The following is a 16,123-nucleotide window of genomic DNA, read 5'->3' as shown; positions in this document are numbered from 1 at the left end:
CCATGCTTGTTCAAAATTGGAAACTCTATGATTTATAAAAGAATCTATGGTGTGTTTATAAGTGAAAGGTTAACATTTTCTACACAATGATATAACACCAATACAATGCATCTGATATCCTTAATAGTAACCAATCAAATTCTGTTCAGGGCACTATACACCGATCAGCCATAACATGGTGGTGGTGTGTTAGTGTGTGCTGGTTTGAGTGGATCAGACATAGCAGCAGCTGTCACTGCTGGTCTGAGAAAAGTCCACTAACTAACCAAAAATATCCAGCCAACAGCACCCCGTGGGCAGCATCCTGTGACCACTGATGAAGGTCTAGAAAATGACCAACTCAAACAGCAGCAATAGATGAGCGATCGTCTCTGACTTAACAGCTACAAGGTGGACCAACTAGGTAGGAGTGTCTAATAGAGTGGACAGTGAGTGGACATGGTATTTAAAAACTCCAGCAGCGCTGCTGTCTGATCCACTCATACCAGCACAACACACACTAACACACCACCACCATGTCAGTGTCACTGCAGTGCTGAGAATGATCCACCACCCAAGTAATACCTACTGTGTGGTGGTCCTGGGAGAGTCTTGACCATTAAAGAACAGCATGAAAGGGGGCTAACAAAGCATGCAGAGAAACAGATGGACTACAGTCAGTAATTGTAGAACTACAAAGTGCTTCTATATGGTAAGTGGCGCTGATAAAATGGACAGAGATTGTAGAAACAAGGAGGTGGTTTTAATGTTATGGCTGATCGATGTATTTAGTCAATTAAATTAAAACTTAGACACAGAAATAGTAAAAAAATTCAATCTGTGGCACCAATCTGTTGCAGTTCCTCCTTATCCAAGAAGTTAGGAGAGCAAAATGCAGAAAGATGCAGAAAGACACTCCGAGACCTTGGGGGAAGTATGTCAAGCACCTATACTATATGATTGATCTGTTGGAGGTACTGGATTTAGTTACTGGGATTGGATGCTGTACCACATTATACTTATTTTGCATAAAATTGGAAAAATATCACTCTCTGTGTGTGTGTGTGTGTGTGTGTGTGTGTGTGTTGTTGCTACTGTAGCTGAAATCATATTTCCATATTTTATTTCTGCAAATAAAGTGAAGGGTCATCTGTCATTTTGCTACTCTAGAATGTTAATGCATGGTTAGGCTACAAGCAGCCCCAAATCCAGCACACTCACTAAACTTGCTACACATAACTTCCGCCCATATTCAGTACCTTCTTATACTGAGTTTACCACAACACAATACAGTGGGGTATGCAAGAGTAGGTATCCTAAATGTTGTGGACATGCTTTACTGTGACTCTGTAAAACCATGACCTCAATTTAAACCCGACATGGCCTTCAGCCACTGCAAAGATACGGTGACTAGAGGTCAACCCAAAAACAGCAAACAGCTGGACATGTGACAGCACAAGACAAGGATTAAAATAGCCCCAGTATTCCCCCAAGGAGCTTCAAAGCTCCTCCTTGTCTGGGATCACTTAGCATGTTTTCACTGGGTGCTCCAAGATACATAAAATACCATATCAATTAATAAATACTTTATGCATTTTAACACTTGGGATATGGTTTAACCTACAACCCCAAATCAGAAAAAGTTGCGACAGTATGGAAAATGCCAATTAAATAAAAATGCAGTGTTCCTTACTATAACTTTGACTTTTATTTGATTGCAGACAGTTTGAACCTGAGATATTTCATGTTTTGTCTGCTCAACTTTATTCCTGCATTTCAGACCTGCAAGACATTCCAAAAAAAAAGTTGGGATGGGGGGCAATATACGGCTAGTAATGAGGTGAAAATACTAAATAATGAAGTGATTCCAAACAGGTGAGTCAGGAGTCTTTGATGAGCAAAGATGATCAGAGGATCTCCAGTTTGTCAACAAATGTGTGAGTAAATGAATGAAATGTTTAAAAACAACGTACATCAAAGAAAGATTGGAAGAGATTTGCATATTTCTCCCTCTACAGTGAATATCATTAAATCATTCAAGGAATCAGGGGTAATTTCAGTACGTAAAGGCCAAGGACGCAAGCTTAAGCTGAACGCCTGTGATCTTCCATCCCTCAGACGGCACTGCATCAAGAACCGCCACTCAACAATAGCTGATATAACCACATGGGTGAGGGATTATTTTGGCAAACCTTTGTCAAGCACTACAATACAGAGTTACATGCACAAATGTCACTTAAAACTTTACTGTGCAAAAAAGAGCCTTATGTTAACCATGTCCAGAAGCGGCATCGACTTCTCTGGGCTCAGAGGCATCTAGGATGGACCATCACACAGTGAAAACGTTTATTGTGGTCAGATGAATCAGCATTCCAGGTCTTTTTTTTTTTTTTTTTTTTTTTTTAGAAAAAATGGACGCTGTGTGCTCCGGACCAAAGACGGAAGGGACCATCCAGACTGTTATCAGCTACAAGTCCAAAAGCCAGGGTCTGTCATGGTATGGGGCTGTGTCAGTGACCTTGGTAAAGGTCATTTACACTTCTGTGATGGCAGCATTAATTCAGAAAAGTACATTGAGATGTTAGATCAACATATGCTGCCTTCAAGACGTCATCTTTTCCAGGGACGTTCATGCATTTTTCAACAAGACAATGCAAAACCACATGCTGCACACATTACAAAGTCATGGCTCTTGAAGAAGAGGGTACAGGTACTGGACTGGCCTGCCTGCAGTCCTGACCTGTCCCCAATAGAGAATGAGTGGAAAATTTTGAAACAAAAAATGAGACAACGACGACCCTGTACTGTTGCACATCTTAAAACGTGTTTGCAGGAAGAATGGGACAAAATAAAAGCTGAAACACCAAATCACTTGGTCTCCTCGGTGCCAAAACGTCTTTTAAGTGTGGTGAAAAGGAATGGCAACATTACAAAGAGGTAAATGTGCCAAACTGTGCCAACTTTATTTAGAATGTGTTGTTGGAATGTGCAGTAAATTAACTAAAAAGAAATCAGGCTACTTTAGTTAAATGCCTGCTGCAACTTAGTTACCCTGAGAGATTTGCCAAATCTAACATTTTCCTCTATCATAATCTGAAAACTGCCTTCAAATTCAGTGCACATTCACCTTTTTTTAACAAGAAAACCTGTACAGTTAAAAAATGACAAGGTAATGAAAACATTGCTTATACCTCCCACCCAGCAAACAGTCTATTTCTGAGGACACCACAAGTGAAGAGATTATGATCAATAACAAAAAGCCACAGCAGCAGAATAGTTTCGTTTTCCTGCCATTTTGATACTAAATCAGGATGAAAAGAAAGTCATTTTGTGTGAGTAATTATTAATGTACTGATCACTGTTTAATACACTGATCAACCACCTCCTTGTTTCTACACTCACTGTCCATTTTATCAACTCCACTTATCATATAGAAGCACTTTGTAGTTCTACAATTACTGACTGTAGTCCATCTGTTTCTCTGCATGCTTTGTTAGCCCCCTTTCAGGTCAGCACTCTCCTAGGACCACTACAGAGTAGGTATTATTTGGGTGGTGGATCATTCTCAGCACTGCAGTGACACTGACATGGTGGTGGTGTGTTAGTGTGTGTTGTGCTGGTATGAGTGGATAAGACACAGCAATGCCGATGGAGTTTTTAAACACCTCATTGTCACTGCTGGACTGAGAATCGTCCACAAATTAAAAATATCCAGCCAACAGCACCCTGTGGGCAGCGTCCTGTGACCACTGATGAAGGTCTAGAAGATGACCAACTCAAACAGCAGCAATAGATAAGCGATCGTCTCTGACTTTACAGCTACAAGGTGGACCAACTAGGTAGGAGTGTCTAATAGAGTGAAAAGTGAGTGGACACAGTATTTAATAACTCCAGCAGCGCTGCTGTGTCTAATCCACTTATACCAGAACAACACACACTAACACACCACCACCATGTCAGTGTCACTGCAGTGCTGAGAATGATCCACCACCTAAATAGTACCTGCTCTGTGGTGGTCCTGACCACTGAAGAACAGGGTGAAAGCAGGCTAAAAAAAAAAACATGCAGAGAAACAGATGGACTACAGTCAGTAATTGTAGAACTACAAAGTGCTTCTATATATTAAAAATCAAAATGTAAAATATCATGTGTGCACACCCTCTGATATGACACCCAAAATTGAGCTGAGGTACATTTTGTTTTCACTGATACTGCTTGAGATGTTTCTACAATTTAATTGTAGTTCATCTGTGGTGAATTTAATTGATTGGACATGATTGATGATTGCCAACTCCTGCCTTTATAAGGTCCTACAGTTGACAGTGCATATCAGAGCAAACTCCAAGCCATGGGGTCAAAGGAATTATCTGCAGACCTCAGAAACAGGATTGTGTCGAGGCATAGATCTGGAGAAGGGAAGCTCATAGCTTCTTTCCCAAGATGTCTACATCTACTAATGTAACTAAATGGTTAAAAATCCCATGGAGTAAAATGTGTCATTGTTGGCATGTTATCAGGGTATCAGGAAAAAAAGTACTTAGTAGTGTGCTGTTATTGAAAAATAATGAGCTCTCAAAGCTTAAAGGCCTTTCACTTTACAGAGCGGCAGCTTGACATCATTAATAATATATTATTTTTCGAAAGCAGCACCGTTGCTTTCTTTAGCCATGTAGCTACCGTTAGGACTAGACTTTTTTCTAGATATACACTAATCAGCCTTAACATTTAAACCACCTCTTTGTTTCTACACTCAGTGTCCATTTTATCAGCTCCACTTACCATATAGAAGCACTTTGTAGTTCTGCAATTACTGACTGTAGTTTCCATCTGTTTCTCTACATACTGTTTTAACCTGCTTTCACTGTTCTTCAATGGTCAAGACCCCCACAGGACCACCACAGAGCAGATATTAATTAGGTGGTGGATCATTCTCAGCACTGCAGTAACAATGACATGGTGGTGGTGTGTTAGTGTGTGTTGTGCTGGTATGAGTGGATCAGACACAGCAGTGCTGGTGGAGTTTTTAAATATCGTGTCCACTCACTGTCCACTCTATTAGACACTCCTACCTAGTTGGTCCACCTTGTAGTTGTAAAGTCAGAGACGATTGCTCATCTATTACTGCTGTTTGAGTTGGTCATCTTTTAGACCTTCATTAGTGGTCACAGGACGCTGCTCACGGGGCGCTGTTGGCTGGATATATTTTTGGTTGGTGGACTATTCTCAGTCCAGCAGTGACAGTGAGGTGTTTAAAAACTCCAGCAGCATTGCTGTGTCTGTGTCATACCAGCACTATGTCAGTGTCACTGCAGTGCTGAGAATGATCCATCACCCAAAAAATACCTGCTCTGTGGTGGTCCTGTGGGGGTCCAGACCACTGAAGAACAGCATGAAAGGGAGCCAACAAAGCATGCAGAGAAACAGATGGACTACAGTCAGTAATTGTAGAACTACAAAGTGCTTCTGTATGGTAGGTGGAGCTGATAAAATGGAAAGTGAGTGTAGAAACAAGAAGGTGGTTTTAATGTTATGGCTGTACACAGCCAAATCCGTATACTCTCCAAAACCGAGTGTTTTCTGGTTAGTAAACAAGACTGGCAGTTAATTATTAACATGCTGCAATATTTAACCTATGAGTGCTCCAATACAAGGATGAGTTAGGTGAAATCAGTGAAGTGAAATCAGTCTTGAGAGAAAAACCATTCTTAAAAAGGCATTTGATAGCTCAGTGGTTAATGTAGTGAACTAGAAATCAAAAGGCTGTTGGTTAAAGCCCCACTAGTACCAAGTTTCCACTGTTGGGCATCTGAGCAAAGCCATTAACCCTCAATTTCTCAAAGTTTGTTCAGTCATAATTGTGAGCTTTGGACAAAAAGAGTCACATTAGGTGGGCATGTTTTATTTATTATGATTTTATTTACAGTACAAGTTATTTGCACTAAAACTGCTAGCTATCTAAAAGTAAACAAAGAAAATAAAATGGACTAGTTAAAAATCTTAATCAGCATTATTCTGTATTTTCTGTAGTTACTTACAGCTTAGCTAACATTTTTATTTATGTGCACCCAAACTGCTAAATGACTCCATGATCAAAATCTCAAATGGGTAATACTTCATAAAACGTTTTGTTCAGACTGATATACAGTCCATAAGCTAAACGTTATCAGCATTTGTGCGACACTGAGTCGTTATTTATTGAGATGCAAACCCATGAACAAGCCATTGAAGCACAACTAATTCAACAACAGAATGGTTTAGAAAAGCAAAGGTGTGTTTTGTTATGTCAATGTCAGACATCAGAGCTTAACTCAATTGAGATGCTGTGACATGACCTAAATAGAGCGGACTATGCCTATGCAGACATTTTCTTTCAGTTGTGCAAGTCGAAGAAGCAGCTACAGAAAACGTTACTGCTGCTAATCGAGGTTCCACTAGTTAAGATTCACAGAGTTTTTCCAGTCCAGACTGCGAATGAATAATTAATGTGTTTCATGAAGGCATGTGTATGTGTGTAACTAGTTTGAGACGAATGCATCTGCATTGCATTAAAAGAAAATTAACCATGTTCAACCATGTAAACCACTTTCAGAAACCCTTTATACATACACACATACACCGATCAGTCATAACATTAAAACCACCTCATTGTTTCTACACACTGTCCATTTTATCAGCTACACTTACCAAATTGTAGCTCTACAATTACTGACTGTAGTCCATCTGTTTCTCTGCATGCTTCGTTAGCCCACATTCATGCTGTTCCTTAATGGTCAGGACTCTCTCAGGACCACTACAGAACAGGTATTATTTAGGTGGTGGATCATTCTCAGCACTGCAGTGACACTGACATGGTGGTGGTGTGTTAGTGTGTGTTGTGCTGGTATGAGTGGATCAGACACAGCAGCACTGCTGGAGTTTTTAAACACCTCACTGTCACTGCTGGACTGAGAATAGTCCACCAACCAAAAATATATCCAGCCAACAGCGCCCCGTGGGCAGCATCCCGTGACCACTAATGAAGGTCTAAAAGATGACCAACTCAAACAGCAGCAATAGATGAGCGATCGTCTCTGACTTTACATCTACAAGGTGGACCAACTAGGTAGGAGTGTCTAATAGAGTGGACAGTGAGTGGACACAATATTTAAAAACTCCATCAGCAATGCTGTGTCTTATCCACTCATACCAGCACAACACACACTAACACACCACCACGATGTCAGTGTCACTGCAGTGGTGAGAATGATCCACCACCCAAATAATACCTGCTCTGTAGTGGTCCAGGGAGAGTCCTAACAAAGGCGGCTAACAAAGCATGCAGAGAAAAAGATGGACTACAGTCAGTAATTGTAGAACTACAAAGTGCTTCTATATGGTAAGTGGAGCTGATGAAATGGACAGTGAGTGTAGAAACAAGGAGGTGGTTATAACTGCTGCTGCATCTTTTCTGTATGATTAAAGAACCTTTAAATGTGTTTATGCAACGTTATTTCAAACATTGCAAGAAAAAAAGCACTGCAATAAAGGTAAAGCTTTAAGACAAGCTGAATGCAGCAGAAATCATTTATATGAATAACTGTAGTGTGTCAGTAAGCCCAGTCAAATTAGCATTAGCGTCAGCACTGCTTCATGCACAGGCTGTTTGAGAAAAACAAGCATAGGTGCTCAGCAAGGTGCAGCACCCCTCACTTCCTGCATGCTTGCCTCAATGTCACACCAACATCCTCGCTTACTCAGAGGTCACAAGACAGACACACACTTTAGACATGTACTGACTAATGTTCCACCTGGCAATAAACACAACAGCAAAGCCAGTATGTGATTCACCCATGAAACAGTAGATTGGCATTACAGTAAAAGATCTACGCTTTGAAGTTGCATGGCAGGATAATGGCATGCTCCAAAAAGGGTGTGTGTGAATAACTCAAAGAGAAAGGTCCGAACTGTAACCATGGACATCAGTAAACTCATCACAACACGGAGAATTTACATCTCTTCTGTCTGTTTTATTTTAATAAAGTGTAAAGCTGCACAATCACTGTTATTTAATGATCACAATTATTTAATGGGATGCCGCAGTGATGCAGAGGTCTCTTATGCTAATCCACCACTGCTGTAATCTGGGTTCAAATATCAGCATTTACACAGGGACGATTAGCTATGACTGTGCGGGGATGGCAACAGCCCTGCAATGGATTGGTGCCCTATCTTGTGCCCAATGGTGGAAGCAGTCAGAGATGTTCACAAGTCACAAAATACGAATCCGAGTCGAGTCACGAGTCTTTAGGTTAGAGTCCGAGTCAAGTCACGAGTCTTTAGGCTAGAGTCCGAGTCACGAGTCTTTAGGCTAGAGTCAGAGTCAAGTCACGAGTCTTTAGGCTAGAGTCAGAGTCAAGTCACGAGTCTTTAGGCTATAGTCCGAGGCAAGTCAACAGTCAATGTCTATGTAAGTTCAGATAAACAACAACAACAGATTACTGACTGTATTTTGCCGTTTTACTTAGTGCCTTTACTGTCCTAGTCATTGTGCAAATTAATGTAACAAGAAGGTACCAGTTAAAAGCTTAAACTGACGTTTTGTTTTCATTGCAAATTACGGCACAGCGGCCAAAATCCCAAACACAGCAAAAAAATCAATAATACTGCTTACCTTAGCTTATGTTCTTCCAGATGCTATTAAATTTATAGCCGTGTGTCCCATTAGGATTATAATCCGTTATTTTGTAAACGTGCTTATAATTAAAAACCTCCAAACTTTTCCCGGTTGTGAAGTAAGACACGAACTCGTTAGAAAGCCAATCAAGCGTTTTATTGACAATAATCTGTGTGACGCAAACTGAATAAATGCAAAAAAACAGCATTACTTACTAAAAATTTAAATCAGAAGGTCTGATTGGTTCAGAAAGTGGTTCTTACAATCATTAGCGCCAATTCTGTAGGAGTGTCCCATTCACATTATCTGTTACTGTGAAGTGCACTACATAGAGTATTCCACCATTTTAAGTAGGGAGCGACGCTTTATCACTACGCCGGAAGCTGGCTGGAACATTTACCCATTGCGTGCGTTGCGGTTTAAAACGGCCGGAGCGCTATTAGAGAGCAGAAAATGACACGATCAGAATGATGTCGGATCATATACATATACAGTATATTGTCACACGTAACTAATGTTGCTGACTTTTGTTGTCCACAAGTCATTTTATGTGAGTCACGAGTCGAGTCCGAGTCATTTGAAACAGAGTCGAGTCAGAGTCGAGTCTGAAGTCGCTGTGTGTGCGACTTACGTGGTCCCAATGCAACCCTGACCAGGTCGTTGTAAATCAAATGAGATTATATCTTATAAAGACTTTATCAGTTTGGGAGCAAAGTTGTTTTCTTACAGGTCAGTGTTATTTATGTTATGTTACATTAACAGAATGAAGCCTTTTTAACTAAACAGGCCATCACACACCCAATCATTCACTCACTCAGTGAATCTAGTGGCAGATTTGAGAGGTGGGAGTAAACTGCAGTACCCGGAGAATAATTACTTATAACCTACAGTAACCCAGTACCCTTAATAAATATTATCTGATTGAAGTTCTGTCTTTGTCAGCTTTCTGAGATTAGGTCTAAACAAGGCCTCCAGAGTAAACACTGTGTTCAGCCAATGCAATATTTCCAACATACCAAAACTTACTGAAGGCTACATATTTGCAATCTCAAGAATTACATCAAACATTTCCACAGCCATTCAAATCCAGAGAGCCATACAAGCATCACTGGTTAAAAATATATGTTTTACATTATAATCTGAAAGATATATGGCCAGCACAGCCTTTTGTAAGCTCAGCTGGGCCAGTTAGGAATCTTATTCAAGCAACTATGGCACTTATGTTGTAAAAGCAGCAGTACTAAACTATGTGGTGGCTCCAATCATGTGTAAGCCTTCATTCTCTTAACTTGCAGAAAGGAAATTGGTTCTTACTACAACAATTAAGTGGTATAGATAAACCATCCCATAAAAGCACAATGCAAAAGAAATCACGAGAAAGGAATATGCAAATACAAGGTCTGTGTTTTTCATATCCCAAATGTTATATACACTGATCAGCCATAACATTAAAACCACCTCCTTGTTGCTACACTTATCATATAGAAGCACTTTGTAGTTCTACAATTACAACTGTAGTCCATCTGTTTCTCTACATACTGTTTTAGCCTGCTTTCACCCTGTTCTTCAATGGTCAGGACCCCCACAGGACCACCACAGAGCAGGTATTATTTGGGTGGTGGGTCATTCTCAGCACTGCAGTGACACTGACATGGTGGTGGTGTGTTAGTGTGTGTTGTGCTGGTATGAGTGGATCAGAAACAGCAGCGCTGATGGAGTTTTTAAATACCGTGTCCACTCACTGTCCACTCTATTAGACACTCCTACCTAGTTGGTCCACATTGTAGATAAAAAGTCAGATGATCGCTCATCTATTGCTGCTGTTTGAGTTGGTCATCTTCTAGACCTTCATCAGTGGTCACAGGACGCTGCCCACTGGGCGCTGTTGGCTGGATATATTTGGTTGGTGGACTATTCTCAGTCCAGCAGTGACAGTGAGGTGTCCACTCATACCAGCACAACACACACTAGCACACCACCACCATGTCTGTGTCACTGCAGTGGTGAGAATGATCCACCACCTAAATAATATCTGCTCTGTAGTAGTCCTGTGAGAGTCCTGACCATTGAAGAACCATGAAAGGGGGCTAACAAAGCATGCAGAGAAACAGGTGGGCTACAGTCAGTAATTGTAGAACTACAATGTGCTCCTATATGGTTAGTGGAGCTGATAAAATGGACAGTGAATGTAGAAACAAGGAGGTGGTTTTAATGTTATGGCTGATTGGTGTATATATTTTTGTGACGTACAATGTGCAGCTGAAGGTGAAAGTGACTAAATAATTGGTACTCATAAACCATCTTCCAAAAATTTCCATATTCTCTCTATACGGAGAGGTACACCCTGATCCACACTCTTTCCCCGTCCCTGTGCAGGCACCATCAGCCAGCAGAGGTCGCAGTTGCATCAGTTATGAGTCCCTATCTCAATGAGTCCCAGCTCAATACCCTACCCCTATATGAACAACAGGCCAATCGTTGTTCATGTGGCCGCTCAGCCCAGCCAGAAGGCAGAGCTAAGACTCGATATGATGTATTCGAGATCCCAGCTCTGGTGTGCTAGGGTGTGTTTTTACCACTGCACCCATGTCTGCACGGTTTTTACTTCAATTATATAAATTTGTGTGTATGCGTTACACACTTAACTTAACATAAACATATATTTTTAATAAATTACCAATAAATTGGGAAAAGAGCACTTTAATCTGCACTAAAGTGGATCCAACAAATTTAACTATGTTAAACAGGTTGTTTACATCACTGTCTCTTCTTTAACTGACATCTCACTGTGTTTGTTAATACTTGGGAGAAATTTACCAGATGTATTTCTGCTAAAGCCACAAAAGTGTATCTTCCGTTCATCAGTTTCACAACCTGTTAACTTTGCAGATGGCAGAGACAGACAGAATGAAAGTGCTAGGGTAAGAAATAGAGAAAGCTTACCTTTTAGGTTTTTGGGGTTGTTTTGCTTGGTGCGTGGCATTTTTCCTTCTTCAGTCAGGACTGGCTCATTCAGTTTCACATTGTAAGGACGTATTATGGCTGGAACACTGGTGTTCCCCAGGAAATAAAGGCCAACTCCTGGTCAACAGTAGAAAAAGCAATACATTACACAACACATACAAAAGAGAAATTACCCATGTATTAATAGGCAATATTTGCTTGAAACAGGTCACACTTCCAGAGGGTGAGATGCCTATCCAGGGAACACTAGACACTGATTTTTTTTTAAATTATCATCACATCTAGGGATAATATAGCATGAACAGGCAACCTTCATACATGCTTTATTAAGTATAAAGGTAATAAAGTACACAGAGCAAGCCTAGGCAAGCCATAGCCTAGTGGTTAAAGTGCTGGACTAGTAATCAGTAAGTTGCTGGATCAACCCCCACCACTGCCAGGTTGCTGCTGTTGGGCCCTTAAGCAAGGCCCTTAACCCTCAATTGCTCAGACAGTGTACTGTAACTCTAATGTAAGTCGCTTTAAGTCTGCTAAATGCCAAAATGTGATATGCCAACGTGCCACCTTAAAAATAATAGACCTCACTGAATATTAAGGTGGAAGCCTGCTGTAAACAGCAGTGCATTATGGCTCAAGGGGCTTCTACATTCACTACTTGTATTCCTTAATATGCCAGAAAGTTTTGAATTATAATTGCCTTTCGCCTTGACTAAAATGCAGGTCACTATGATGAAAAACCCTGACACAAATCCTGGCCATCTGGTGTAGGCCGATGAGGAGGTTTTTGTCTCAGTTTATGGCTACGTAGAATGGTTTACACCTTCTATATAAAAAGTATCAGGGTCGTGTAGCTCAGAAATGTCAACCACACATTATGTGGGTAGCCTTTATGCAGCAGTAGATACAAAAGACCTGCTTTTTGCTCATATGCAAATAGCCAAAGCAAACAAGAGAAAAAGGCAAGGGGGTGTGCTTGTGCTAAATGTGAACAAACCTCAACCTTTATAAAAAAATACAGCTCTCCAAAATGCCAGATTGAGCCTTGACTTAGTGGGGGAATTATTTCAGATTAGAATGTATTTGTATAGTGCTTGTAGATACAGAATTGTTACAGACGTAACAAGCAAGGCTCAGATGACAGTGCATGACAGTAATGTTAATTACTTTTTTAATGTGAATTTCTAGACATTAACTGCAGATATGAATAAAGTCCAGCAGTCCAGCAGGTACCAATAGTGAGAAACTGGGAGTCTTTGAACTAAGAACGATAAACCAATAACAGAAAAATAATTTATTGTTTAGTTAATGCTCTTGGTTTAAATGATAGTTAAATATAATAGATAATTTTCCAGTGGGTGGCTCGGTGGGTAGCACGGTGGGTAGCACTGTCGCCTCACAGCAAGAAGGTCCTGGGTTTCAATCCCCAGGCGGGGCGGTCCAGGTCCTTTCTGTGCGGAGTTTGCATGTTTCCTCCGGGAGCTCTGGTTTCCTCCCACAGTCCAAAAACATGCAGTCAGGTTAATTGGAAACACTGAATTGCACTATAGGTGAATGGGTGTGTGTATGTGTGTCTGCCCTGCAATGGACCGGCACCCCATCCAGGGTGTTACTGTGTGCCTTGCGCCCATTAAAATGCTGGCACAGGCTCCAGCACAACAACCCCTCCCTTCCCCCCGCAACCCTTATTGGATACAAGGTTAAGAAAGTGAGTGAGTGATCATTTTCCAACAGCCGACTGGTTTGAACTAAAAACGTTACTACAGCGATGGAGTACGAGCGCCAAACTGAGACCCACACCTGCATTTATATAATTTAAATCACAAACAAGTAAACTATTCAATATTAAAATCACAAACTGTGAAGCTGTTTAGCTTCAGGAGTCTAACTGCATGTTAATATCTGCATTTAACATTTGTTTTCAAAATTGATTTTGGATATTTTGCCTCATGTCTTATAAAGGTAGAATTTATCTTACAACAAATATAATACTTTTGTCAGGAAGAGCTTCAATATACCAGCTTTATCTAAAAGACACATTTACATTTTGATTGCTCAACTGCTTCTGCCCATGATGTTTATGTTAATCTTACTGTTCTACGTTACTGTGATAATCAAGACAACACGCTGATTTTAATTAATAAAGCATAAGATTAATAACATAAGAAGTGATGTGTTTTGTATTTTGATTGGATACAAAATTTCAGTTATTGCTTTGAGTTGACTAACGATGATTGGTTATTAATAAAAGATCTTGTTTACAGGTATGAATGTGTGAAGTGTGTGTTAGAGAGAGAGTATATGTGTGTGTGTGTGTGCGTGTGTGTGTTTAAGACTGTCCTTGTTGTATTTATCGTGCACTGCTAGCATCTGTATAACCAAAGTCAAATTTCTTGTATGTGTGAGCATACTTGGCCAATAAAGTCTGATTCTGATTCTGAAAATACAATCAGCTACATTTGCATCTTTACTCTGAATATAGTTCCCAATACAGGTTCAGTCACTGCAATAAACAAAATAACAATGTACATTGTCCAGTGCAGATGCAGTTAATGAAGACTGCCAAACATCAATCAGTCCAGCAAATATCAATTGAGAAAACATGGGAGTCTTTACACGCTATGTCCAAATGCAAGCATTTTCACTGCGAACACCAGTGACAGTCCATCAGACAGAAATAAAATAGACAACAAATGTATGCACATTTATTGCAGACACCCATGATATCCAGAGGTCCAGCAGCTAGCAATAATGACAACATAGGAGCCTCTGTGTTATTTTTAGTAAAGGGGGATTCACTGCACCTATGTCATCCAGCAGTTGGTAGTAATGTGAGCACATGTGAGTGTCTAATGCAAGTGCATTTACTAAAAAAGTCCATCAGGTAGTAATGAGAAAAACAAATTCTCTAGACATTGTTTTCAATGCAAGTGCATTTACTGCAGATGCCCAGAACCTCTAGCAGTCAAGCACACAGTAACAGTGAGAACAAAGAAGTGCCTGGGCATTTGGTACAATTCAGGTCTAGCTGACATGAAGCATTATTACAAATGCAACATGTGACAGGCGGATCTATAATAATAGGGCATAGTAAAAATATTTTAGGGACCAGTTTACAGTTATCAGGTTCGCAAATACAGTGGACCCTTGAGTTACGAACGGTTTACCATACAAACATTTCGAGTTACGAACAATCTTTTTCAACTTAACGTACGAACAAATTTCGGATTACGAACAGAAATTCGCGAAACACGTGACGTCACGAACAAGTTGACTCCAACCGTCTCGCTCTCTCTATTTATATACAGTGAGCGAACATTCGAACAGCAGACGGTGTTTTTCCGGTGTTTTCTTTATATTTTGTAACATTTTATATTAAAATGTCCCCAAAGAATGTGCAGAGGAAGCGCAGTGGTGATAAAATGAACAAATCTATTACTATTTGTTATTGTATAATTAATCCTGCCAGTAGCTGTCACTGTGTATCAGACAGAGGGGACAGTGAGTGAGAGAGAAGAGGGAACTCGGCTGAGTAAAGTATTCTTTCTATCATGCAATTACACCTACAAAATACAATACTACTGAAATAAAGAAGGAAATAATAGAGAAATATGAGAGTTATTGTTGTTTCTGGTAGATACATTTTATATAAAAAAAGACGGAAATTTATTATGGTGTATAGTAAAGCACATGTACTGTACTGAAATGCGATGTGTGGTTTTTATGTACAGTACTACTGTGTATTGTTGTTTATCATTATTTATTACAGTAATGTCTTTTCTATAATGTAAGATTAAGGGAAAATATACGTGTATTTATAACAAAAGACCATTTAAGACACTAGAAAGGTTAGGTAAGGGGGGGGGGGGGGGGGGGGGGGTTTGGGAGGTCTGGCACAGATTAATTCTATTTACATTATTTCTTATGGGAAAAATAGGTTTAACTAACGAACATTTTGACTTAAGAACAGCCCTTCAGAACCAATTAAATTCGTAAGTCAAGGGTCTACTGTACCAATTTTAAGAATGGAAAAATCTATGAGAATTAGACCCTTGTCCCCAGGAATCCTGAACACTACCTGCTGTGCTATATTTCCACTATTTTTAACTGCATATCTTTACTCATCGACCTTTCACACATTGTTCACCAGCTCTTTAACAAAGGTTTCCATTGACATTATTACATAACATTACGACTGCCATAAGCATGGGCTCCTCACCACCCTGTGCTGCATGTGCGTGGCACGCCACAGCCATGACGTCACCTGACTCGCACCGAGCGTTCACCGCGCATGCTCAGACAGCTCCTACAAGCTTCACTAGAACGACCAAAGTCACAAATCCCGCCCGGCGGCCAGACAAAACAAGCACAGGAGCTCTGAATATTCCACAGAGCATGCAATGCACATGAAGTCAGTCAGAGAATCAAGAAAACAGACAAAAAAACAAAATACTGACAGGACCTGGATAACAGCGAGCTTGTGTGTGTGTGTGTGTGTGTGTGTGTGTGTGTGTGTGTGTGTGTTGCTGC

At 40.3% G+C, this 16,123-nt stretch overlaps 1 protein-coding gene across 1 annotated transcript in view; it reads right to left on the bottom strand.

Annotated features, from left to right (window-relative positions):
* hivep1 (HIVEP zinc finger 1) overlaps positions 1-16,123 on the bottom strand; it is a 113,306-nt gene that overhangs the window by 93,657 nt on the left and 3,526 nt on the right. The window contains exon 2 of the mRNA XM_063011964.1: positions 11,576-11,713. Within this exon, the coding sequence (XP_062868034.1) occupies positions 11,576-11,615 (40 nt within the window). The 5' untranslated portion in view covers positions 11,616-11,713. The remainder of the gene's footprint in view (positions 1-11,575; positions 11,714-16,123) is intronic.

This window comes from Trichomycterus rosablanca, chromosome 2 (assembly GCF_030014385.1).
Source record: "Trichomycterus rosablanca isolate fTriRos1 chromosome 2, fTriRos1.hap1, whole genome shotgun sequence".
NCBI classification, from domain to species: Eukaryota; Metazoa; Chordata; class Actinopteri; order Siluriformes; family Trichomycteridae; genus Trichomycterus; species Trichomycterus rosablanca.
This window is presented reverse-complemented; position numbering and strand designations above follow the sequence as displayed.